This window comes from Stegodyphus dumicola, chromosome X2, assembly GCF_044657685.1.
Source record: "Stegodyphus dumicola isolate Sdum_Otavi_A_Nest chromosome X2, ASM4465768v1".
In the NCBI taxonomy this organism is placed as follows: domain Eukaryota; kingdom Metazoa; phylum Arthropoda; class Arachnida; order Araneae; family Eresidae; genus Stegodyphus; species Stegodyphus dumicola.
Genome location: NC_140781.1, coordinates 47405038 through 47432020, shown reverse-complemented (window position 1 = coordinate 47432020; position 26983 = coordinate 47405038). Strand labels below are relative to the sequence as shown.

Genomic DNA, 26983 nt, shown 5'->3' with positions numbered 1-26983 from the left:
GAAACCTGTGAAAAGAGAGATAAAAATTCGGCAGCAATATGATTCAAAAACAGGATATGTATATGACATGAACATTTATTCCGGAAAAGAAACGGGTGAAGTTCGAGGCACACTCGGGGAACAGGTAGTATCAAAGCTAACGGAGACAATCCGAGGTAAAGACGGGATGCTTGCGTTTGACCGATTTTTTACAAGCATGCACCTGATGGATACCCTGAAATTTCCTGCTGTTGGTACATGCATCAAGACATGCAAAGATGTTCCTAATTTTGCAACAAAACTAAGCAAAAGGGGTGAGGCTGAGTTTCTCGTAACTAAAAATGGAACATTGGGTGCGAGGTGGCTTGATTCAAAGGAAGTGATGATGCTAAGTAATTGCCACGAAGCTAAATACACAAAAGTAAATCGCACCATGAAAGATGGAAGCAAAGAATTTGAGTGTCCTGTGGCAATGGAATTCTACAACAAAATCATGGGAGGTGTAGACCTTGCAGATCAAATGTCAAATGTCTATGAATTAGATCGAAAATCTTGCAAGTGGTGGAAAACAGTATTTTTTCACCTATTGATGAGCGCAGTGGTCAACTCATGGATTGCGTACTGCGAACTCAAACATCGAAAAACCCCACTTCTTGATTTCATTGTACCTCTTGCAGAAGCCTTGATGGCATCCGGAAAGCTCAATGCACAGTATCAATGCCATAGAGGAACTGGGCGCCCATCCAGAACATCACGAAGCTTACTCAATGTTTGTGACCATCTGCCAGTAACAACAAAAACACGACGGCAGTGCCGTAAATGTGCACAACAAAAGAAGGAATTGCGCACTAAAATAACGTGCATGATGTGTAATGTCGCATTGTGCATTGATTTTTTTCAAACCATACCATTTGTAATTAAATTTTTATGACTAGAAAATCATTGGTTTTCTTTACAAAATTACTCATTGAAGACTACTGGAACATATATGTCCCAGCGGTCAGGATTGATGGGACATATATGTCCTGGTCCTAAATCAGTGTTCAAAATTTTTCTAAAAATATAACATCTTAGTTTATAGCATTCTAGTGTGCCCTACTCATAGTTTATGTTATCAAAATTGTTCTGTTGTTTAAAAAAAAAAACTCGTCGCGAAAGGGTTAAAAAGGACTTCCATAAATATTGTACTTGAATTTTTTAAGGTGAAGAATTTTGTTAAAACTGTTTTTAATGAGGTAGTGAATTGTATGAAAATTGTTTCATCTCTGAGCATGCGAAGATTTTGTAGATATAAACTAATATGTTATATTGTTCTCATATCGCAAAGCATTTAGTCGTCAAAATACTATTTGCTTTTAAAAGTTCAAAAATTTATTTCGTTCTTGCAAAATTTACAGGGTATCTATAAATTATATTTCCATGATTTAAATATAACAAGTGCTGTTTTATTAGAACCAGTAATCACAAAACTCAGTAAATCGTGTTTCATATCTTCTGCCAAACTTTGGCAATTCTTATGGTATGGTAGTTAACGGATGTTCACTCATGCCTTTGCACCCAAGTTTGAATCTCGGGTAAAAACAATTTCGTAGCTGTAGTGCCTGCACAATGAGGATATGTAAAACCTGTTAGTCTGAAAATACATAAAGTAGGTTATTGTATAGTCTGAAAATGCAGGAAGTAGGTTATTGTATAATCTGAAAATACAGGAAGTAGGTTATAGTAGGAAGAGGGATACAAGATCCTCGAAATGCTTCTCTTGGAGTGCTCTGTATCAAAATTGAGATGGGTCTCTCATATGCTTTGCCTGAAATAAATAATGCAGTTATAGTCTAAAATTTGGGTAAAGAATCTTACATTTTTCTCTGCACCCTTACATTTTTCATTCTTTCATTAATCTTACATTTTCCTCAGTCAGCACTGAAATGTGTTATAGATCAGTAAATTCATTATCAAATAGCTATGTGGATTTTGTATCAAGTATAAATTGTCATGTATTAAATTTATTAAAGTATTTAATACACACTCCTATAATGATAAAGTTCACGTAAAAGTCATTTCATATCCTTGAAACTTATAATAATTGAATTTGACTGTTAGAGGTCAGCATAATTTGCGCAAGCAATGTATAAATCAATATTGTATGTGAGAACATGATATGTGTTGTAATGCAAATGGAGTTAAATCAGGTTTTGATCACTAGGCATGATATATTTTGAACGAAGAAGCTCGAGTTTCTTTGATTAGATACTGTTCCCTGTCACACCAAACCACCTTTTTTTTTTTTTTTTTTTTTTTTCTCTTTTCTTTTACTTATTTCACACTCCAACTCTGCTGTTGTTTTTTATCATGATGGTTCTCCAAGATTAATATTTTCAGACCATTCAAAGTGTACAATATGATGCCACAACCTGTTTATAACATACCAAAAGAGGCATTCTGTTAATATTTTCAGCAATGTCAGGAGCACTAGGTCAAGTACATTTGTTGTACATTGCTTCATTAGATTAATTTTTTAAGTTTAATCTACCATACACATACCATATAAACATCTACAAACTTTCTGAGGTAAAGAGCATTTCTCTATTTGGAATTTTTTCTATATAGCTCCCATGACAAGCAGTTTTAGAACAGTTTCATAAAACTCTACCTTATTTTCAGAAAATCTATACCTGGAAACACTTTTTTAGAATCAGTATTTAAAAAAATAAAGCCTGTAGCCTTATTTTCCAGACTTCTTGTGTAAAGATTTTGTTTTCAAAGAACTAAATAATTTTAGATTGTGCAATTTATTTAGAATACTCAAAATTACATAGAATATGCACAACAAACAGTATGAAGACATTTAATAATCAAAATGCATCAAAATAGTTTTTATTAACTGAAAAAAATGGTGGGAGAGCTGACTTAACTGAGTTTTCTGTGATCAAATATGTTACTGTATTAAGAACAAGTATATAAATTGACGCCAGTAAATAGGTAATTTTAAGAAACTTTTATAACTGGAAGCATTTGTTCAAGATCAATACTGAAGAAAATAAAACCTGTCATGATCTTTTCTAAACATTTTATATATATGAATTGATAAAAAAAGGGAGAAGGAGATGTAGAGGTTTAAATTTTTATATTTGAGAATATTCGGAATTGCGTAAATTACTTACAACAGAAAGCATGAAAACATTTAATATTCAAAATCCATTAAGGCATTTCTCATGGATTAAGAAATTTTTATTTATTTTATTTTTGGGGGGGGGGGACTCAGCTGTATTATCTAGAATCAGATATCCTATTTAAACCATGTGTTAATGCAGTGGTCTCGAAACTTGCAGCCTCCAGGCCACTAATACATTTCAATTAGTTTGTTGCAAATAGGGTGTTTGTAATTTTAAAGACAAAGATGTGGGCAGAGCTAATGCGCACAATTGCTATTGAAGGAAAAAAGCAGAATGAATAGCTTTGGCCTTTGTCACTGTATGGGTTTTTACCAGGCCATGTGAGTAGGGTAAGGTGGGAAAGATTCCTAAATTGGTACAGACAGTAAATTTAGTTTGCAAGGCTACAGCTTGTAGCTTTTCAGTATTTTGGTTTCTAGTGTTCTGGGTTGAATTAAAAATTAGTTATCCAGTGGTTAATTCAACAAAATGGAATTATTTGAAATAAATATCAATCTAGAATTTCATATTTAGCTATAATGCATTTGAATTACAAAGTATAACCAAAAGAATTTTCTTGTAGGTACCAACCTTTAGACTTCTTATAAAGTAAATATTTTGAATTTTTTCTTTTGCATTACTATTGTTATTGTTTATGTATGTTTTAACAGCTATTTAGTAAGTGATTTTTTTTTAAAATGTTTCATATAGTTTTATTTAAAAATAAGTTCTAGCCTGTCAGGTACTTTAACATAGTACATTTGGTCCATATGCAATTTGAGTTTGGGACTGCTGTATTATTTGATGAGACAATCAGTTGAGAGTGTAAATCTACTAGTTAAATTATACCTCCATCTCAAGAGTTTTCTATCAATTGTAAATAAAGCCTAAGTATCTTGTGCATTGATCCATATATCCAGTTTTTAAAATACAATCATTTCTCATTTTATGAATACCTGCATTACAAAACCTGAGAATTGTGAATTCATCTTTTGAAAATAAGAATTGTTTAGAAACAACAAACAACTGACGTTTTATCACCAGTAACAAAAATGGTCTGCTAGCAAGCATATGATTACCCATGGCAATACAACTTGGATGCAACATTTTAATTAATAATTATAGTTTACTTCAGCTCTTGCTGTGTAAATTAACTCGTAAAGTCAAGGTATGTCTGTACTAATCATTTGTATGCTTGTGACTTACCTTGTTTTCTATACATGTTCTAATTACAACCTTAATTTGACTTTTTCTGTTAAATATGCAAAATTGAAATCGTTGAGTACATAAGACAGATTTTACTGTTAAATTGCTTGTTTTATTTCGGTATTAAACTAAAAGAGATACATTTTTGGCATTATGACTCCCTCTGTAAGTGTACCCTTGAAAAGACTTGTATTCTATATAATTATAGTACATACCTGGAGATCTTTATATTTCAGGGAGGACAGTGTCGTCTTTTCTTTCTTTCTTCCCCCCTTTAAAGTAAACGTTGCTTCATTAATTGTTCAAATTAACCTTTGATTTGAAAAATCATCAAAGGTTATTTATCTTCATTACTCAGCTTTAAGTATTTTATTCAAATATTAATATTTTCTCTTAAAATTGGATCTTTATAATTTTTTTAATTTACTAAATTTGTAACTATAATAAATGAAATGCACATCATGCTATATCTGTAACTCTAATAAGATATTTTTCTTAGCCTCGAAATGATTTGGAGCCATTTGGAGACATTTTGCATGAATATAAAGGTATTCTAGCTGCATGGCCTGAAATAGTGCAGATACAAAAAGTAAGACACTTTTTTGGTCATTAAAATATTTATGTTATATGCTTCCTAGTTCCATATGAAGCTTTTATATTTCTTTCAGTTTATTAAATATTTTGTTTTATGCCTGTAAATGAATACCATACTGAAATTAGCAAAGCCTGCTTTTTTATATACTTTCAATAAATACATAGGGAGCTGTACAGAAGAAAAAAGAGCACCAGAAGTTAATGGAAGAAGGAAAACTATCTCAGGAGAATGTTGCTGCTATAGCACGTCGAACTGACATCATATCATATGCTGTAATGGCTGAAATCACTCATTTCCAACAAGAACAAGTGGGAGAATTTAAAAATATGATTCAAGGTTTTCTTCAAGCACAAGTCAAGTTTTATTTAAAGGTGAGCATTGTTATTATCGATTGTTTATGTATATGGAATGCTAATGTAATTTGTTAAATTATTTGAAAAATGATTTCTGATCAGTGAAGATTAAACTTTGAAAAACTAAAGGTTTCACTGAATTAAAATTGTACTTCCATGTAGAAATATTACTGTAAAAAACATGTGATACCAGTAAAGTACCAGTAAGCAAATACCTTTAAAAACTTTAAAAAAAAAATAAATAAATAAACTTTCTCTTTCCCCTTGAAAAATAAAGAATTGTTTGGAAAGAAGTTAAGAGAATTTAAAATTATAAATTTGGTTTTGTATCAAAAGCAGTGACATAAAATTGAATTATATTTAACTTAAAGCAAACTGGGTGCAAGTCAATATCCTAAAATGACTTTGTTTTTGGCGAGGTTTAAAAAAAATGTGTAATGAAGAAGAAAGTATAACAGCTGAAAAATGTACTAAATAACTTCATGAAAAAATTGCAACTAAGTGGTAAATAAAAATGCAACCCTTCTGTTATTGGTCTGTATCAAGAAAATCTTTATATTCAATACATGCAAGTTTTTCCTATCACTGTATCCTTGACTTTGATGCAGCTTACCTGTATAATTTTAATTCTGCCACATTTTAACTTTTTGTAACATTTAAATCCCTTTGCATTCTTTTAAGACTATGCAGTTGGAAAATTATGTTATTACCTGATTGTAATGTACCTGAGGCATCTATTATTGTAGACATGTCCAGTGCAGCATCTGGCTTTTTTTCTGCCTATTTGTTCTTAACAGGCATAAAAAAATTGTTAGATGGCACAGATATGGATCTGTACACTCGTGATATTACTGTTGATTCATGATTCCATGATTATTGTGCATATCAGTTAGATTGACCTGATGTTTGGAAATTGAGTTCTTTTGAATATCATAAGGTTTGGTGATTAAATGTTACCAGTCATTCCTTTCATTGCATGGAATTCCTTACATAAACTAACATATCACATTATTCTCCATTTTGTGATATTTCTATACTTAAATTTAGTTCTTTCTCAATTCTCAAACAATTATCATGTCTTTCAGGGTTGCCATGTTACCTAGAAAACTGGGAAACGTCAGAGAATTCGAAAATTGAGCAAAAAAATTTAGGGAATTTAATTGTTTGATCCAAAATCAGAAAAGTCGGCAAATTTCATATGCCGATCCCCCCCCCAAAAAAATTATTGCACCAACTTTGGAAGCAAATTATGTGTTACATGAGCTTCATTCCAGCAACTGGCATAGAGCCAATTTTTGCAGCTCTGATCCGATTTTCTTTCAGAAAGGCAAAGTAGGTTTCCATTATTGTTGCTTATTAGCAACCTCCAGAATGCAGAAAGTGTGATTCACATGTTCTTGTGAAGGACAAGAAATCTGTGCATGTTGAACAAAAGAAAATTCTGCTCATTTGGTTTAGAGTTTTTTTATTTTATTTTATTTTTATTTTTTTTTTAATTTTATTTATTTATTTATTTTTTTTTTTTTTTTTTTTTTTTTTTTTTTTTTGTGTGTGTGTGTGTGTGTGTGTGTGTCATCTCCAGTTAACACATCTGGTAAGAGGAACTTTGTAATCTTTTACACAATATTAAATAATTGTTTTAAATGTATGTTTACTTAATATTCTATCATATTTGCTTGTTAAATTGATAAGAATTCATGGAATCCATTTTTAAAGTTAAATCTGTTGATGATTTTGAATCATATTATTATGCCTTACTAAAAAAATCAATTTGAACTGCTAAGCTTTTCAGCATTGTTAGCTGTGTGGATACATTATCATTGTTGTACCTCGAAATTATGCAAGAAATGTGATACTTTGGTATCTGTTGAAATATTTAATTATTCTGATCTTGATTTTTGTGGTTTTGATTTTTAGATAACTTGCATTTTAAATATTTTCAAGAAACAAACGGGGGTGAAACTCATGACTGAATTCAGTCTCAAATGCATTAAATTTAATGATGTTTGCCCCCCCTTTTATGCGTATTGTATAATAAATATAATTAATCAATCCTTCTGCTCCCTGAAATTTCTGATTTTGTTCAGCCCTTTCCCTATTTTCATTCAAAACAAAATCTTTTAAACCTTTTTTTTTTTTTTTTTAATAAATGCCGTGTTTGTTATCCTGCAGTAACAATTTAAGAAATAATAATAATCAGTCATCTAGGTTAACCATTTAATATAAATATATTCATCATAAATAAATATAAAATACTTAAATTTATTTAAAATTTTTCTTAAATTAATTTCTTTCTTTGCTTTAGCTGTGAAATGTCTGCAAAGAAAGACATTTTTTAATCCAGTTTGAATAGATTCTAATCTCAATCCTCAGTGGAAGCCATGGTTCCAAATTACTGAGCTTCTAACATGGCAAGATTAAGGAGCTTCTAACATGGCAAGATGTAGGTTTTGCCAAACAAATATAATGCTTAGTAACCTGAGAAGGAAAGCAATTACAAGCCACATAAACAATGTAAAGCATATGAAAATCATTTCTGAAGAACTCACATTTTTTTTTTAATTTTGTGTACAGATAAAAACAGCCTTGAAGCGTAGCAGTCTCTGGCACCAGTTACTGAATCATCAAGTTTAAACTCTTTCATACCTAGAACAAAGTGTTAGCTGCAAAATTACTGTGGGCTATGAAACTTGTTTGTTCACGTTTTCTTTTAATGTGTTTAATGATGCTGCTGTTCTGTTTCAGAAAAAGTTTTATGACAGCGATAAAGCTGCGACCCTGGGATGCATAAAAAATGTCATATTTAGTGTTATTTCTTTTTGCTCCATACTTAAAGAGATGCTCATTTCTGACCTTAAGAACACCGAATTTGTAATATGTATCAATGAAGTTTAAAATGGAATTGTCCAGAGATGTCAAATGGACCTTTTTGTTAGATTTGGAACTGTGTGAAAATGAAGTGAGCACAAGCTACCTCACATAAATTTTTGGGAGGCGTGCTCCAAAAATTTATGTGACTCCAGCTATCCTTGGATACTGTCCTCCAACTAAATTACTCCAACTATCCTCAGATGGACCAAATGGCAAACTTAAATTCCTCTGAGATTTGAAGGAAAATTTAGCAAATAATAATGACAGTCAGATATTGGATCCTGTGATTTGCATGGCATTCATGGTGCGTAGAGTGTTACTGACTGGAATCTAAGCACATTATTTAAAGACCTGCATAGCATATTTAAAGATAGTCCTGCTCAGTGAGCAGATTATATTGCCATCACTAATTGTGACTTTTCCACTATCATTTTCTGAAGTAAGATGATGTGAAAACGTACCTGTTTCCGAGAGAGCTATTGATATTTTTCCTCATGTGAAAAAAATATATAGAATCATCTGAATTGCCAAGAATTGTCAGTTGAAAGACAGAGAGAAACTTAAAGATAAGCTTCTTTTGAGAAAAATCTCTATTTCTGTTTTGGGAGTTCTACATGTATTTCTAAATTCATTTCAGACAACTGATCCAATGTGCCCCTTTCTGTACATAACTTGCCATAGTTTACTAAACCAGCTTCTCTCAAAAATTTTCAGAAAAGATTTACTATGAGAGGCAAAAACATCTGAAAAATTGATAAAAATATATATTCTAGATCTAACAGTATTGTAATGTAACAGATATTGATGTGGGTGTTGCCATTCATGTGAGTTTAGCTAACAGTGGAATGCCTGACATGAAGAAAAGAGGATTCGGGACTTTGTGCAGAATCTTTTGAGTTTGCCATCAAAAATAGTTAAAAGAAACCCATTTAAGCTTGGTCAAATACATTTCTTCGTTAGATCCTAAGCTCATTACTTTATGGTGTGAGAGTTATGGTCAGTAAATATTCTTAGAACACGACTCCACATTGCTAAAACGCAACTTTTATTAACATAACTATTCATTCAAACGGAAGAACTTCTACACAAATATTTGAACATCCTTGCACTCGAGCTAAGGGCAATGTGTGTAAGTTCACTGGTTACGCTGGCAGTTATTACGAAAACAATATAATGTCATCTTGCGGCATGCAGTCGAACATAAGACTGCCACATACTTTAAAATGTATGGGCAAAAACAAGAAATACAAAATATATGAATACAAGTAATAATACCTTTAAATTCTAATTGAAATATATAATAATACAATTGCTATCTTAATTAAATAATGAAAAGTTAATACAATAAGAATTTTAAGCAACTGCCAATACGTATGCAAAAGAAATTAATGAAGTATTTAAATACTATAGCTTTTGAAGCAGACCACAAGCGAAAAACTTTAATTATATTAGTGATCAGATTTTCAGGAAAATGAACAGGACATCCACTGTGAGTTATCACTTGTTTTAGAACAATGTTTGACTCTTCACAGACTTTCTGATGTGGAATCTGAAGAATTATAGGTGAATCTATGTATTCCAACAACATATATGCTCGTTTTAAGCCATCAATTGAAATTGTAAGGCTTTTGTTACCTCAAAAATAAAATTTTTATTCTTTCGTTTAACAGCAGCATGAGAACCAGTGTAAGGTGGAGTTACAGGAGGTTTAACAGAATTGATCCTTTGAAATACATGAGAACAGGTTTGAAGTGTTGGATGTACATAAATTGATGGTTGAACATGGTTAGAGGTTGGAATCGATCTAACTGAATGCATGACTGATCGAAGCTGTGACACATAAGATTCAGAAAAAGGTACGAAATCAGCATATCTGAGGGTTAGCTATCCAGTTATGTGCTATGTTTGCAAGTGGTTTCAGCTGACATGTTGGCAGTAGATATAACTTCTGGCCATCTGGTAAACCTGTCAATAATTGTCATGCAATAACGGTTACCTTCAGACGGTGGAACAGGACCTATAAAATCAGTATGGATATGTGAAAATCTTGCATCAGGCAAAGAAAAGGTACCCAACGGTGATTTCGAATGTCTATGAATTTTAGAATGTTGACATTGCGGACAGTATTGAACTGCAGTTTTAATAAATTTCTTCATATTAGACCAAAAGTATTGCTTAGTGATTAATTTTGTTGAAGCTGAAATACCAACATGATAAAGACAGTGAATCTGCTGAAAAATGTTAGAACAAAAAGATTCAGGAATGAACGGACGAGGTGTACTTGTGTCCATATTGCAGCAAAGAGTAGCATCTTCCAAAGGAAAATAATGAATCTCTAGTTTAAAAACTGGTGAAGATTGAGATAAAGAATTTTGAATTTCAGAGTCCTGAACTTGTGCTTCGGATAACTTTTTATAATCAATATATTAATTATCACATACTGCATCTATTTCTACCCTGGATGAGGCATCAGCAATGATATTGTCCACAACCTTTAATGTATCATATGCCAGTGGAAAATTCGCTGATAAAATCAAGATGACGAAGTTGCCGTGGAGGGCACTTTTCGGGCTTTTGCTTAAAACCATATGTCAAGGGCTTTTGATCTGTGTAGATTGTAAAGGTGCCTTCAAGCATGTGCCGAAATGTCCAATTCGACAAATATATAGCTAATGGTTCGTGATCATAAGTTGGCCATTTCCTTTGACTTTTGCTGAGTTTAACAGATAGAAATGCAATGGGTTCCTTAACTAAATTATGCAATTGCAGTAATGAGCTGCCAACCGCAACGTCCAATGCATCAGTACAAAGTTTCAAGGAATTGGGCGTCTGAGAAGGGTTTCCTTTTTTGCATTGGCGGCGAATGCTTTCTGTGCCTCGTCGTCCCATTTGAAGGGTATTCTTTTATTTTGCATCGTTGTGAAGGTTTCTTTTTATTAATGCGGCCTTATTATATCCCTTGAATATTATTTATTAATACTATTCAAGGGAGCTAACACATGTGAAGCTCTTGGGACAAAACGTCCTTAAAAGTTAAATATGCCAAGAAATTTCCTTAACTGAGTTAAGATGTTTGGTTTAGGAAATTTTTTAACGGCTTCCACCCTGTCAGGTAAAGGTTTTTAAACCCTGTTCAGATATTTGAAAACCTAAAAACTCTGAAGATGTTAAACCAAAATTGCATTTAGATACATTAATACATTGATTCTTAACCCATAATTACTTAATCTTTCAAAAAGAGCTTTGAAGTGCTTAGTTTCATCCTTTGATGTAATCAATATATCATCGACTAAAGCAAATAATCCTGGCAGCTCACAAGTTTTTTTATCAATAAAGCATTCAAAGGTTGCAGCTGTGTTGCATAGCCCAAACTGCATTCTTGTGCTCTCAAAAGTCTTGAAAGGAGTGGCAATAGCCGTTTTATGGATATCAGAAGAATTAATTGGAATTTGATGATAGGCTTTTACCAAGTCTAATCAAGAAGTTACCTTTGCTGTATGCAACACTGCTGCAAAATCACAAATGTTGGAAATAGGATACTTATCCCTCACTGTCTGAGCATTTAACCTCCAAAAATCTCTTACAGGTCTCCATTTGTATGTGCTTTCCTTTGACACCATGTGAAGAGGAGAGGTGTAATTTTGGAGGGTTGCATGTGGCCTAAATTAATCATTCTATGAATTTCATGTTTTAGCAATTTAGCAATTTTTACTCTATCTGAGTGCCGCCGCAGATAACCACTGACCTGACTTTGTTGTAAAAGTCGTACAGTGTTAATAGTCATCCTGGGAGAAGGGAATATTTCTTCTGTATAAAAATATAAACATAAATATTACATGGGTATGCAAGGCCTGTGTATAAGCAGAGATATGTTAATTACAAACATTGTCTTGTACAAGTTACATATGATAGTTACATGAAATCATGACAGTTATGTGCACATTTAAACATTATCTGAATTCATATTTACAATACTTTTACTGAGATAATCAAAATAAACTTGTAATTCATTTACACATTGACTAGATTTTCAATGTTATTTTAAACTTCTTTACAATATTATTTTATCAAGTATCGTATTTGACGGCATATAAGATGCACCTTTATTTAGAAAACCCCACACACACAAGGGAAAAAGTTTGAATAGTCGGTACCACAATAACTTAAAATGTGGTTTCTTAGTTTTCATGTTTCGTAAAAGCCAAATAAACAATCATAGAATGCAATTACCAAACATATTTTTATTAAGGAAAATTGACAAATGGCAAGCTATTTTGAACATAGTATGTAAATTTCAGTAATGAGTAAATGAATGAATGGCAAGCAATCAAACATAATACAAAATACAGCTGAAACAACAAAAAACACAGATTCAAGGAAAACGTTGCCTATCATGAAATTAGACTTTATTTCCTTTCAAAACCATAAAAATCCTTTTCACTATCATCATTATCGAAAACGAGAATATCGTCATCACTACTGCTTCCGTCATCGCTAGTATCACCTTCTTCGAATAATGCATCGTCTTCTGTTCCGTCAAGAGCATTACTGATTCCGCAGTTCTTAAAGGACTTAACAATTACTTCAGCCTTTATATCCCGTTTTACCTTCGATATCAGAAGAATTATGATGGAAAATGAGTATACAATCAGTTATCCAATGAAAGACATCTCGTCACAACACAAACAGTTTAATATTACAATTCTATTTACAAGTCTAATAAAGTGTTAGTTTTAGCTTTGACACCTCAAAGCAATACTCAGAACATAAATGGCATAAAATATTACTCATTAGTTTTTAAATACTCGTGAAAAACATCTCAAAAAGTCATTATTCTCATTACTTAAAATGAAAGTAAACAATAGAACAAACTCGAAAACGTAGATGTAAAAACTCAACTGTTGCCAATCGCGATTTACTAAATTACATCAAAATAAAGATAATAATCAGGTAGAGGTTCAACTTCACATCCTCCCACCTAAGTTAATATTTTTACCTCAAAAATTTAACTTACAAAAGAAAATTGTGAATATTTTATAAGTTACAAAAAGAAAATTATAAGTAGTTCATAAGTCCAGTCTCTTAGGTACTTTGATTGTACGACCTGCTCTAGTCTTTTGAATCTGAGGTTCAAGTCCACACACGTTATCAAAGGAAGAATTGGCGCAGGTTTCACCTCCCACCTTCGCGGTTGAAAATTTCTCAATAATGGGATCATCGTTGGAAACTTCAAGTGGATACAATCTTTGAATTGGTCTTAGCAAGTGTCCATTAGCTGTTTTAAGCTTGACAAGTCTTGTAATTCCATCTTTTCCTGGAAGAATCTGAATTATTTTACCTAATGGCCAATTGATTCGCTTGGTGTTATCACTTCCTGTCAATACAATATCACCAATATTTACTTTCACAGATTTTTTGTTTCCTGCTTTTTGAATAAGTGCTAAAAATATTCAGACCTAAACCTGTTTCTCAAATCCTTTTGCAAGTTTTCTCTATATTTTACTCGCTTTTTTAAGACTTTTATGCCCAATGCCATCAAGATCTGGAACACCACTTATTTGATTATCTTGCAGAAATAGAGATGGACTTAAAGGCATTAAAGTAGCATCACTTTCAGTTACATATGTCAATGGACGAGAATTAATTACTGCTTCACAGTCACAGAGAGTCGTGTTAATTTCTTCAGAAGTTAGCGAAGCTCTTCCTAATACTCGTCTCAGCAATTTCTTAAGAATTCCTATCAATCTCTCCCACCAGCCTCCCCACCAGGAGGCAGTTGGTGGGTTGATCTTCCACTGAATTGGTGGTATAGATGTGTCTTCAGTGATTTTATCCAGTTTAAGTCTTGAAGTACATTTGAAGCACCAACAAAATTGGTTCCGTTGTCACAGTATATGATTCTGCTCCGTCCTCTACGAGCTATAAATCTTCTAAGAGCTAGTAGAAAACTCTCAGTAGACATCGATTCAACCAACTCTAAATGGACTGCCCTATAAATGGTGCAGGTGAATAAACAAATCCACAATTTCTTGTTGCCTTTCAAGATTACTGGTCCCGCAAGATCAACTCCACAAATTTCAAATACAGCTGCTTCTCGGAATCTATCTTCTGAAGGAGCCCTAGTACAAGTTTGTAGGTTCTTTGCAGAAAATCTTCTACACATGGTGCATTGATTGATGATAGATCTCACAGTTTTACGAGCATTCAGAATCCAAAATCTCTCTCGTAGAATATTTATTAAAATTTGAGTACCAGCATGTGCATTTTTCTCATGATAGTATCGCACTAGTCTCTTGACAACCTCATGATTGGATGGAAGAATAGCTGGCGTTTTAAAGTCTTCTGTATCCTCACGAAAGGTAAGTTTAGTTTTTAGTCTAAGGATTCCACTTTGATCCTTGAATACTCCCAAAGTTCTTAATTTCTCATCCTTTTCATTCACAAAACAATCTTCTTGAACCATTTTGATCAATAACTTCTCAGCCTCAAAAATTTCATCAGAATCAAGGTTTCCATGCTTTCTCACTGTTTCTTCAGTTCGACAATTGGAGGTGAATCTTAGGATCCAGGCAATTAGATTAACTATCCTTTTGTATTGGAAAAAATATCTGTAATACCAGTCTCTCTTGGTAACCAAGCATGCAGAAACTAAACATTTAGTTACAGAAGAAACTCTTTTTCTTTTCTCTAACAATCTCAGTCTCATCTAAATTTAAGTCACCTTTTGGCCAATCTTCTTCAGGCAAGTAAAGCCAACTTGGACCTAACCACCACTGAGATTTCAATAAGGAGAGAGCTGAACAACCTCTACTCGGAAGATCAGCTGGATTCATGCAACCAGGAATATGTCTCCAAGAATCTTTATTTGTTAGTCTTCTTATTTCCTTCACCCTATTCTGGACAAATACACTCCAGGCTTCTTCTCTCGTTATCCATGCTAAAACAGTAGAATAATCAGAACTTTTTCACTCTGTACCTCAGACAAAACGAAGGACGAAAGGCGAGACGCTATAAGTAGCTGCAAGTAATTCCAATCTCGCGATAGTAGTTTATTCTTTTCCAGTTGGTGTAACTCTACTCCTGGCTTGTATCAGTTGTACTTTAGTAGAATCAAAAGTTTTTATACGAATGAAAGCAGCCACGGCATAAGCATGCTTACTAGCATCACAGAAAATATGTACTGAAGTATTTTCACTCGTAATCCTTGAACCAAAATATCTTGGAAAATGGATCTTTTCCAGATAGTCAATATCTTTCAACCATTTTAAAAATGTAGTTCTCGTACAGGTATCAACTTCTTCATCCCATGATATCTTCTGCTTCCAAGTTTCTTGAAGCAATAACTTAGGGATAAGGATAACAGGACAACACATACCAAGAGGATCAAACAATCTATGAGCTGTAGATAAGATTAAGCGCTTAGTCACTTTTTAAAAACATAACTCTTTTATACTACCAGTATTTATTCTTAGAGTGTCAGATTTTTTATTCCATGTTAAACCGAGCACATTTGTATCAGCAGAAGCATCAGCATTAATATCATTGAACTCCCACCCTCTAAGCTCAAATTTTCTCTCAGCCATTACCTCAGTTGATACACTAATAAAATGATCGAGTTCTTCATTTTTAACACAACTGTCAACATAAACACTATGCATAAGTTTTTGAATGACGCCTTTCATATATAAGGATTCACCGGTTTCTATTTTCTCTAAAACAGTTTGTAGGTGAAGCTGAATTGTAGAGTTTAGAAGAAAAGGGCTACTTGCTACACCAAAAACTACACGGCAGTGCCTGTACACTTTCAGTTGACCATCACTATCAAGCCATAAGAACCGCAAAAAGTCTCTATCAGTAGGTGAAACACTTATTTGAAGAAAGGCTCTTTGTATATCAGCAATAACACCAATCTCTTCTTTTCGAAAGCGTGTTAAAATACTCGGAAGCTGTTCTATTAGATTTGGGCCTTTTTCTAAGCAGTCATTAAGACTAGGAAATCCCTTTACTTTGGCCGAAGCATCAAATACTGGTCGCAGTTTTGTAGTGCTATTCTTTTTGATAACTTCTCGATGAGGAAGGTAAAGAACTTGCCCTTGATAATTTTTATCAGCCTCTTCAATTACTCCCTCTTCTAGCCATTCCTTGAAAACATCTCCATAAGCTTCATAATTGGACTCGATTTTAAGATGTTTAACAGTTTTGTTCAGTCTTCTCTCGGCTAAGTCAAAATAGTCTGTTAGTGGTGGATGGTGGTGGATATTCCAACCAGGGCAAATCAACCTCGAAACAATCATCGACTATATGAACTGTATTTAGAAAATGTAACCAAGCAGCTTCTTGTAGTTCAGTCTGGTTTTTCTTGACTGATGGGTCAGTGATCCCAAGTGTGCCCAAAGTTCATAGATCTGTTATGGTCTCCACAGTAGATAACAAGGATGTAACTAAGAACAATGATGAAAACTCACTTTTCGAAGTATTCGGCATTCATCCCATAACTGACCATCCAAATTTGGTCTCAATAGCTACAAGGCCACAAGGCAACTCACAACGACCACCTGTCATGAGTTTTCCAGCTACATCAGCCCCAATAAGAATCTCAATAGGATTTTGACAATCATCCACAATATTTATATTACAGGCTGCTAACTCTTTCAGAAAAAGCTTGTTGACAGTAGGTGGCACTGACTTACAAATAATTTGTTGACTAAGAACTTTAAAGTTGCAATTATAATTCCCATGCCCACTCGATAAATATAAAATGTATACATCATGCTTGCATATCCCTGAGTCCTTCCCTCCAAATAAAGTGTTGTAAATATTCACAACTCTGAGGTTCATAGTTCATTTCTTTAGCTGTACTTCTTAATAAATATGATGGCTGTGAAGCAGTATCGATAATAGCTCTTGCGACGCGTTTTTTCCCATTACTTCTAATTATAACTTTGAATGTTTGAAGCATTACGTCCGGAGTAGAAAATAAATTGGAAAGAGCTTGATCCACTTCAGCACTAATCTCAGTTTTCTTTTCAACTTCAGGTGATTATTCGTTTTTTGACATAGTTATTTGGTGCATCTTTCTACACAGAAGAATATGGTGTTTTTTACCACAGCACAAGCAACCAACTTTCAAGTTACAATCCTTGACTGAATGTCCATATTTCAAACATAAAAAACACTTGTGAGATTGTTGAACCAGTGACTCCCTCTGCCTTAAAGGTATTTTTCTTACTTTTAGACAGTCTCCAGAAAAATGTGAATTAGAACAGAATATACACTGTTTTGATACTTGAGATGAAGTTAGAAGGCCTGTTGCACTAGGTATATTTGAAAACTTTCTACTCTTACATTTGTTCTCTATTACCTTTTTCTCATATGAAAGATTATGTTTTACTTCTGCTTTTGGTTTTGATGTGTTGAAACTTTGAGAGGCTAAACAAATGCGTTCTTCAGCTTCGACTTTGGCTTGTAAAAATTCTAAAATGCATTCTAAATCACTTTTCTCAATTATAATTTTACTTTCGTCTGAATCATCTAAATTCACTTCTCGAATTCTACGATGAGCAGATCTATAGCGCTGCCAAGCAACAAGAGTTTCTTCGGGTAAGGATGATTCAACTAGTGGAAAAAGCATTGCAGCATATTTTTCTCCAGTAACACCTAATAATTCAAGTGATCGCAGTTTACTCTCAAGTTGATCGAACAATTTTCTTAATGAATTTTTAGAAGTGTTCTGTTTTTGAAGAACTAATACTAATAAGTCTCTGACATATACCTGAATCAATAGTTCCTCTCTGCCGAAACGCATTTTCAGCTGTTTTAAAGCTTTTTCGTAACTATTACCCCCTGGGGGATAGCTCTTAATTAATTCTTCAGCAGGACTGCCTTTTTCCATTGCTTGAGATAAATACGAAAATTTATCGTGAAAATCGATATTAATGTCCTCATCAACTTTTTGAAACTGACCCCAAAAGTATAGCCAATTTCTTACACTACCGTCAAAAGTAGGTAATCTTATTTTTGGGTAACGCAATAAAGTGTTCAACTGCGAAACAATGTTCAAATTTTCATTTTTAGAAGATAATTGTTCACTCACTAGTGTTTCTAGCGTCTGTTTTAAAGATCTCCATCGATCAATATACATTTCTGACTCATCTACCGCTTTCTCTATTTCAGTATCGGAAGTATTTTCAGAATACAACAAATGTTTATATTTCTCTTCACATGCTATCATTAATAAAGCTTTCTCTTCAATTAGCTTTAATCTATTAATTTTATCAGCACGATTTAATTTGATTTCTTCCTCATCAAAAGTATTACATGCTCGAGTAAACAACCTTCTAAGTTGCTTTCTATCTTTCAAAACAATATCCATAATGCACAAAGAATAAAGAAAGTATAAAATATTTTTTCACTCACTCTTAAAAATGCAGCCGTAGTCCTGTCTCTTGGACGCCAGATATCCCGTTTTACCTTCGATATCAGAAGAATTATGATGGAAAATGAGTATACAATCAATTATCCAATGAAAGACATCACGTCACAACACAAACAGTTTAATATTACAATTCTATTTACAAGTCTAATAAAGGTGTTAGTTTTAGCTTTGACACCTCAAAGCAATACTCAGAACATAAATGGCATAAAATATTACTCATTAGTTTTTAAATACTCGTGAAAAATATCTCAAAAAGTCATTATTCTCATTGCTTAAAACGAAAGTAAACAATAGAACAAACTCGAAAACGTAGATGTAAAAACTCAACTGTTGCCAATCGCGATTTACTAAATTACATCAAAATAAAGATAATAATCAGGTAGAGGTTCAACTTCACACTTTACGTCCTCCCAAGATCTTTTACCCACTCACACACTTGTGAAATAGAGGGCTGCTTCATTCTACCTGAGGGTGTGAGGGCGTGATGTGGCTCTCCTATCCACTTGTTCCATTGTTCTCGCACTTTTTCCTTAAATGGCTTATTCACCGATACATCTAAAGGCTGCTATTGGCTAGTCATTCCACCAGGAATGACAGCTCTCTGTGTTTTTAATTCTCTCGCTTTATTCTTTATGGTTTCAGTTCTATGAGCGCTAAACTGATCCAAAACCAAAAGAGAGGGTTTTCTTAAGAGTCCACCAGGTCACCCCGCCCATACGTTCTGTAACCACAGTTTCATTCCAGCTTCGTCCATCCAGCCTTTCGAATGAACATGAACAATTACATCCATTGCAAGTTTTTCTTTTGAATATGAAAAATGGCGGTAGTTTTGTGCCATCAGGACAACACGTTAGAACTACCATATATCGGGTTTTTTCATGACCTGTGGTTTTTATGGTTATTGATTTTAGACACTTTAATACTCACAGTCTTGTTGGATGGTACATCAAATGTAAGTGGATTTTCATCCGTATTTCCTATTTGACCAAGCTCAAAAGAAGTTTTCTTGCATGCATTTGTAACAAACCTATGAAATGCTAGTATTTTTTTCATAATTTGATGGCATTTTCTGTGCAATAGTTGTTTTTGTGCGCATTGATAAGCCTTACCTTTTCATGAACCTGTAGCACCAGCCCTCAGATGCAAATCCTTTGGCCTCATTGATTATCATTTTAGTTGAAACACTTATCCCAGATTTCTTCTTATCTATCATCCACATTTTTATGTCATTTTCAAGTTCAGGCCAAAATGGTGCTGGGCATCGAAGATTATGTTTTTGTTTTTTAGCAGTCTTCAGTTCATTTTCCTGCAGTCGCCAAATACATATCATTTTTTCGGTAGGTGGTGGATTGAAATCCTTGCTGCTGCTCTGTTTCCATGCACTTTGGCGTAGTTTAACACTCCTAATTTATACTGAATTGTATAACTTAATCTCTTGTTTCCTGTAGTCATATTTTCCATGGTATTTTTTTAAAACAAATATTTTTACGCACCGATACCGACACGTTTATACAGAGTAGCACCAATACTGACACATGTGTCAGCTGAGTCAAAGAAAGTCTATGTAAAGAAGGAAAGGCTCCATAGACGTAATGTGACCGTCGAACCTGTTCGAACTTCAACATCAGCTTTGAGCTTTGGCGCTTTTTGGTGACAGTTATTTCATGCATGCGTAAAATAATTATGGCAGATATAGAAAAAGTTATGTGTGTCCAGACCTTTATCCGGGCTAAAAATAGCATTCAGTATTGAAAGTTCACCTGTGTCCTTCACGTATAAGACTCTGGTAACTTTTTAGAGACCAAATGTAGGAAAAAGAGTGTGTCTTATATGCCGTCAAATACGATACATACAAACTGGATAGTAATATGCTTACATTACAATAGTTTTGCTCTTATAGTCCTGTTACTATTCTATGGGGGGTGGGCTATTTTTCTAGTGTTGATTTTCAGTTGTAGTATTTTGATTTGCTATTAAAATTATGCTGCGAAGATACAATTCTCAAGGGAGGGGGGAGAATTTCTTAGTACCTTGCTGAGCATAGCCTGATCACCTCCTCTGTCTTAGTTTTTGTATGCTTGTTGCTGCAGGTATTCTCCGCCCATTGCGGCCAGTATTCGCTGCTTGGCATTTTTAAATGCAGTTTATTGGTTTATGAGCAGTTGCCAAATATCTTAAGATAATATGGGATGGGAACATGGCCAATGTAGAATTGAGTTTGTGGTCCGCTGTATGTATTAATTGAGCACGTAACTTTCGGAAAGAACTTGTAGGTTCTCCTACCTGTGCTTTCCCTTTCCCATCTTTTCTGCCATTTTTGTAAAAGGCTATTGAGTGTGATTTTTTTAAATAGGACTGCGAACACTCACTGCGTTTTCCAGTCTACTGGAGTCATTGGCTGCAGATTTTGCAAGCACATCCACTACTTCACTGCCAGTAATACCCACATGAACTTGAACCAGAGCAGGATAGGTCTGTCATCTGGTGGGATCTTAGAAGAATTATCTGAATATCTTGCACCAAAGGACTCTTTGTCTTGTGCCCTCGGATGGACTCCAAACTTGAGGCAGAGTCGCTATATATGTTGACCTTTATTCTTAATTGATATTTTGCCAAATTGATGGCTGCTTTTAATGCAAGAAGCTCTGCCAGAAAGATGGTATTTTTGTCTGCCAGTCGTCTTTCCCAAGTTTTAACCACTTCTCCTTCTTGGAGTACACAGTAGGCACAGCCTGTGCCCTTCTCAGTCTTTGAGCCATCTGTATAAACAGCTAATGTTTTCTCATTTGGTGGCATGTATTGCAGGTGTATTCTATGTGATAAATCTGTATCTGCAGGGTGGCCAAACATGATCGGCTTTAATCTGGAGCTGATCTCCTAGGCTTACATAAAACAGGAGGACCAGTAGTTTCTATGAAATGTATAGTATTATGCTTAATGGTCTCATTAAGATCAGGAAGCTTTGACTGTGTAGGATAGTTAGACAGTAATTTATCATATATACTATTTGCAATAACTGCTCTATTAGAATACAAATGTGTATTAATTATAGTACAGTTAATTTTTAAATGAGTTTTTAAATCGACAACTTTTTGTTCCATAAATCAGGTAGTAAATCAAAGTAATGCAAAAAATCAGTTCAAATAATATTTGACACTTTACACACATAAAAAGTAAAGTTAAAACTGCGACAAAGTCCAAGGTCAAGTTTTTTGTCCATAAACCGGAATCAATAGGAGCACCATTGGCAGCAGAAAACGTATGATGCGCTTCATCTTTGGTTGCTGAGAGGAGACTTGACATCTGAGCCAATGTCGCACAAAAATATTTTATTTGAATTTCTGTCTCTAATAAAAAAGGCGACGAGTTGCCATTACACTTTCCCTGGTTCATTTCCCTGGAACGTACATGGTAGAATACACTTTTTGGCTTTCTCTTTAAATTTGCGATGATACCAGCAATAGGAACAATTCGAAGCAGCTTTAACTGAAGGAGTTCCCTTTCTGTTATAGCTGTTCTTGGAAACGCTGCATGGTCGCCGTAAAGACAAAAACCTCACCATGCAATTTGCAGACCTCATCCAGTGGGGAACCCAATTTAGAATAAGATGTGTTGTTAGATACATTGACAGTTACAGGTAAAGAAACTGCACTTACCTGAGTGGGTGTAACTTCCAATATTGTGCTGGCAGCTTTTGAAGAATCGAGCGGTTCAACCGACGAGAGGATAGATTGGACCATTGACGGCATTTGCTGAGTAAATAACTCCAGTAACAGTGACTCGGATATATCTTGTTTTTCGGCATGCCTTTTCATGACAAGAAGCAATTCAGATGGTTTCCTGTCTCCTAGTTGCTCCCCTGTATGTAATTTTCAGCAGTGGCGGCTCATAATAAGCACTGTGGAACTGCAGCACCTCCTATTTCCACTTATTATTATTTTTAATATTTAATATAGTGTGACCTTTAGTCTTTAATTCTTTCTTTATACTTTTACAATACATAATCCTTAAGCTTAATGTCAGTTGCCATCCCCTACTTTCTGAAAAAGGTACGAAATTCTTTGTTTGGAACTGCACGCTCACAGTTCCAGCGACGTGGTTATTAGCTGTTCTGTGCATGCGCGCACAGAAAGCAGCACGCAAGCTGGGTAGTGAGAAGAGCACAGTCGCTCTTGCAGTGCCCAAATTCTGGCATGTTGTTGGAAACGTGATTTCTTTTTACTCCGCGCTTGTGGTATTCCTCCACAAGGTGGAACTTCATCATACAGACCATAAACAGAGTTCATGAAAATTTGCAACCTTTAAAAAATTGCCTTACTGAAATTCAATCAACATCAAATGCAGATCAAACTATTGCAAAAGTAACAGGAATTTAAAAAAAAAAAAAAAAAAAAAAAAACTATATGATGATAATTTCAAGTTTTTGTTAGAGCTTTTGTATCAGATGTCTCATGTTGAAATAATATACAACCAAATGCAATCCAAAGAAATTAGTGTGTTGTTTATAAGTTAATGAATGTATAACAAATTTCAAAACTGCTATTTTAGAATTAAGAAACTCAAAGTACTGTAAGAATTTTTCAAAGACACTGATGGCAGATGCTAAGGAAATATGTGATGTTATACTATGTATTGATATAATGCACAGATATTCTTCCACTAAACACTTAGCAGCTGCTAAATTGTTAAACAAGAAATGCTTCGCTAGTTTTAGGAATGAACATTCTACAGAAGAAATAGTACTGACTACTGAAGCATATTTAATAATTGATAAAGAAAAGCTTGAAACTGAACTAAAAGTATTCTATTGTAGGTCTGATATCCATGATTGGTTTGGTTTGGTTTATTGAGATTACGGCAAAGCACACTAGGGCTATCTGCCTAAGGGGAGGAATGCCTTCGTGGAGGGCTTTCTAAGGGAAACTGGTTCGTATACACATTACACATGGGGAAAACCACGAAAACGCCCATGCAGCCAGCCCATTCGCGGGATTCAAACCTCGGACAGAACTACCAGTGTTCAGCGACTTTACCACTCAGCTGCTGGTGGGCCCCTGATATCCATGAATACTGCAAATTAATTGAGCTACTGAAATTTATCTTTGAAAATAATGCAGATGATATTCTTAGAAATTACGAAACAGATGAAAATTCTCTTGAGAGTTTAAATGATTACATCAGAGCCAGAACGCTGCTTTTCAACATTTAAAAGAATGAAAACTTTTCTAAGAAGCACTAGGAATTCGGGAAGACTAAATGCGCTTGCATTGATTTCAATAAAGAAAAATTTCCTCAGTTGTCATCCAGAGATCAAGGAGAAAATTATTGATCTTTTCGCACAAATTAAAACAAGAAGAATGGATTTCATTTTTAAATGAATATACAAAGATTGAACTGTAACAATTTTGGTTAAAGTAATTAAGAAATGTTTAATTTTGTTCTTGTAAGATTTCATGAAGTTTCAAAATAAATTTTCTTTTTATACATGTTTATTTCCTTTTGGACAATTTTAAAACAAAGGTTAAACTTTTTTGGAACAGCACTCCCACTAATTTTAGCCACGAGCCGCCACTGATTTTCATATTTCCTTGGTACTGCTTTTTCCACTACAATCCGTAATGGCAGCTTTCAGGTCTTTGTAAGAAGAATCTGTGCATTCTTAAAGTATGATATCTCAAACCAAAGAGGCTATCTCCAGCAAATGCACAACGCAACAGTTAAATTTTCATCTTGGGATCAAAGTTGATTCGCACATAGCAAACTAAAATGCCATGTCAATAGGATTGTAAATTGGTATCTTCACGGTTGCTGTTTCCTCCTTTGCAGTGGCTGCAGGGAAGAACACGAAAGGCCTGGAACCGAGCTTTTGAAGCTTCATGTGTGTAGACGGGTTGCCATTTTATGTTGGGAGAGTTATGTCTCGGTAAATATTCTTAGAAAACATGACTCCACATTGCTTAAACATACCTATTCTATAAAACAGAAAAACGTCTACACAAATATTTGAACATCCTGCCACTCAAGCTAAGGGCAATATGTGCGTGTTCGCTGATCGCACTGGCGGTTATTATGAAAACAACATGACGTCATCTGGTGGCATGCACAATCAAACATAAGACTGCCACAACCTCTAATTTCTATGTGAGAAAAGGATGGAGCGGATATGCATATACCATATAAAAGTGAAGAGATAAATTCTGCAGCTGAAGATAAATTTAAAAAATGCAGTTTAAAGCAGCGATTGTCAACCCTTAGAACTTCACGGATCACTACTTGTATAATTTTATATTTGGAGAACCACTAATATGAATTCAAAAAAACCTTAAATCAGACCTTAAAAACAACATAATATGCAAAAACAATATTCAACTTTCCAATACATGTAATTTAAATTTTAATTTGTTAATATAATTTTTGAAACATGTGGTGTTGAGCAGCATGCCTTAAGGAAATTCAGGCTACACTCCTGATTATGGGTAACAATTAAAACACTATTAACATCTCACTGATACACATATTTCGTTCACATTAAAAATTATATGAAAAGTACAAAAATCTTACCTTCTTGTACAGAAAGCTTCACATTTCTATATCACTGAAAAGGAACTTTACAAAAAGCAAGAACAAACTGGCTAACTCAAAGCAATATCAATAAACTAAAAGTTTTATGCTGCCAATTTTTAATTATTGTAAACAATAACCATCACTTACTCAGCAATGCCGCCATCAATTAACAGTTAGACAAAACAAAAACAGAAACTCCCAGTGATGCAATTATAAACAAAAATGCAGATGATTCTCACAAAAATCCATCAAGTTGTTAACGACTTGTCATCTGTGTTATTAACGACTTCAATAGCATATGTTTCTAATTCAAAAGGAAAGAGAATTCTAGTTTGCGCTATTATTGATAACAACAGCATATCTCAGAAGGAATTTCGCTAAAAGTAGTAGTATAAAAAAGGTATGATCCATATTCCATAATAGGTTTTGTTACTCATCAGTTAAAAATATACGTAATGTCCCAATTTTTCTGCGGACTATCAAAAAGTTTTCACGGACCACCAATTGGCGACCACTGGCTTAAAGAATTGTTATTCATAAGTAAAGGTGTTTGGAAAGACACTTTTGTTAACTATGCTGCAAGGCGACTTGATCTTTTTATAAGGACTGTATTAACAATTAAGATTATGAAGAACTTTGGAGTGTTAAAACTAGTTCTAATTTTATCACATGGCATTGCAGCAGCAGAAAGTTGTTTCTGAATTAGTAATGATATGCTGGTGGAAAACTTTCAGGAAAATTCTTTGGCAGTGATGTGAACTATTTATGATACCATAAAAGGAAATGCCAGTGTGATGAATATTAATATGATTCCTGGTGTGTTACGATATGCCAGGTCAAGGTGCATATCATCAAGCATTTGAAGCTAGAAAAACTGTGATAGTGAAGATAAGAAATTATCTGACAGCAGACATGTAAATGTATGTTTTTATGCATGTAAAATTAATTTTTAGTTATACTTTTAGCTTGTAATATTTGTGCTGATGTTTTATTATAAATGTGTTTCATTGTCAGCAACTGCAAATGATTCAGATGCCCTAACAATCACTTCTGGTGTCATATACTCTTTTCATGTAATTAAAAAGGGAATTTATTTGGACTTAACTAATTTTATGCTGTAGTTGCTAAATATATGTTTGTTTAATGTGCAAATATTGTATAGCAAGTTTTCTTAGTTCGGCAGAAACTGAATTTGAAAGTTACTGAGGAGAATAACTCCTATTATAGTTATAACAGTAATCCTTTGGAGACTTAAAAGTAAGTTTTTTTAATCAAATTTATACTTAATTAACAAATTTTTCTGTTTTTAAGTGGTATCATATAATTAATTTACCCTCAGCACAGGTATTGTGCAGTATGCAGCTTGACAGGAATTTTCTTAAAACACACTTGGAAAAGTTAGGGAATTTCATTTTCCTGTTTGAGTTGCAATCCTGACTTATTTTTTTAAATGAGTATCAAGGACAGTGTATCATAGATTTCACAAACATGCCGAAATCTTTATAACTTTTTTTTTTTTTAAATTTCTGTGTGCAGGAAATTTTCTAGTGAGGATAGATTTCTTGTTACATTCTAATTAGCTTTCTCTAATTATATTATTAAATAATCTATGTTCCTCCACCAAGAGCGTCAGTTTCATAAAAAGCAATCAAAGGCAAAGTAAACTTTTAATGCTTTCCTTTACCTAATCATAGAATTGACAATCCACTACAAATGATATTTGATCTAAAAAAAGTTATGGAAACAAGTTTAATCCTACTTGTTATAGAAGCAAGTGTCGCATTTGATTAATTTTAATCATGATATTTGATTCTAAAGTTATGGAAGT

At 33.8% G+C, this 26983-nt stretch overlaps 1 protein-coding gene across 6 annotated transcripts in view; it reads left to right on the top strand.

The window, feature by feature from the left end:
- Positions 1-26983, top strand: part of LOC118200489 (sorting nexin lst-4-like) — a 200062-nt gene that overhangs the window by 152723 nt on the left and 20356 nt on the right. For all 6 annotated transcript variants that reach the window (XM_085809564.1, XM_085809562.1, XM_085809563.1 and 3 more), the window contains 2 exons: positions 4837-4926; positions 5097-5303. In XM_085809564.1, the coding sequence (XP_085665690.1) occupies positions 4837-4926; positions 5097-5303 (297 nt within the window). The remainder of the gene's footprint in view (positions 1-4836; positions 4927-5096; positions 5304-26983) is intronic.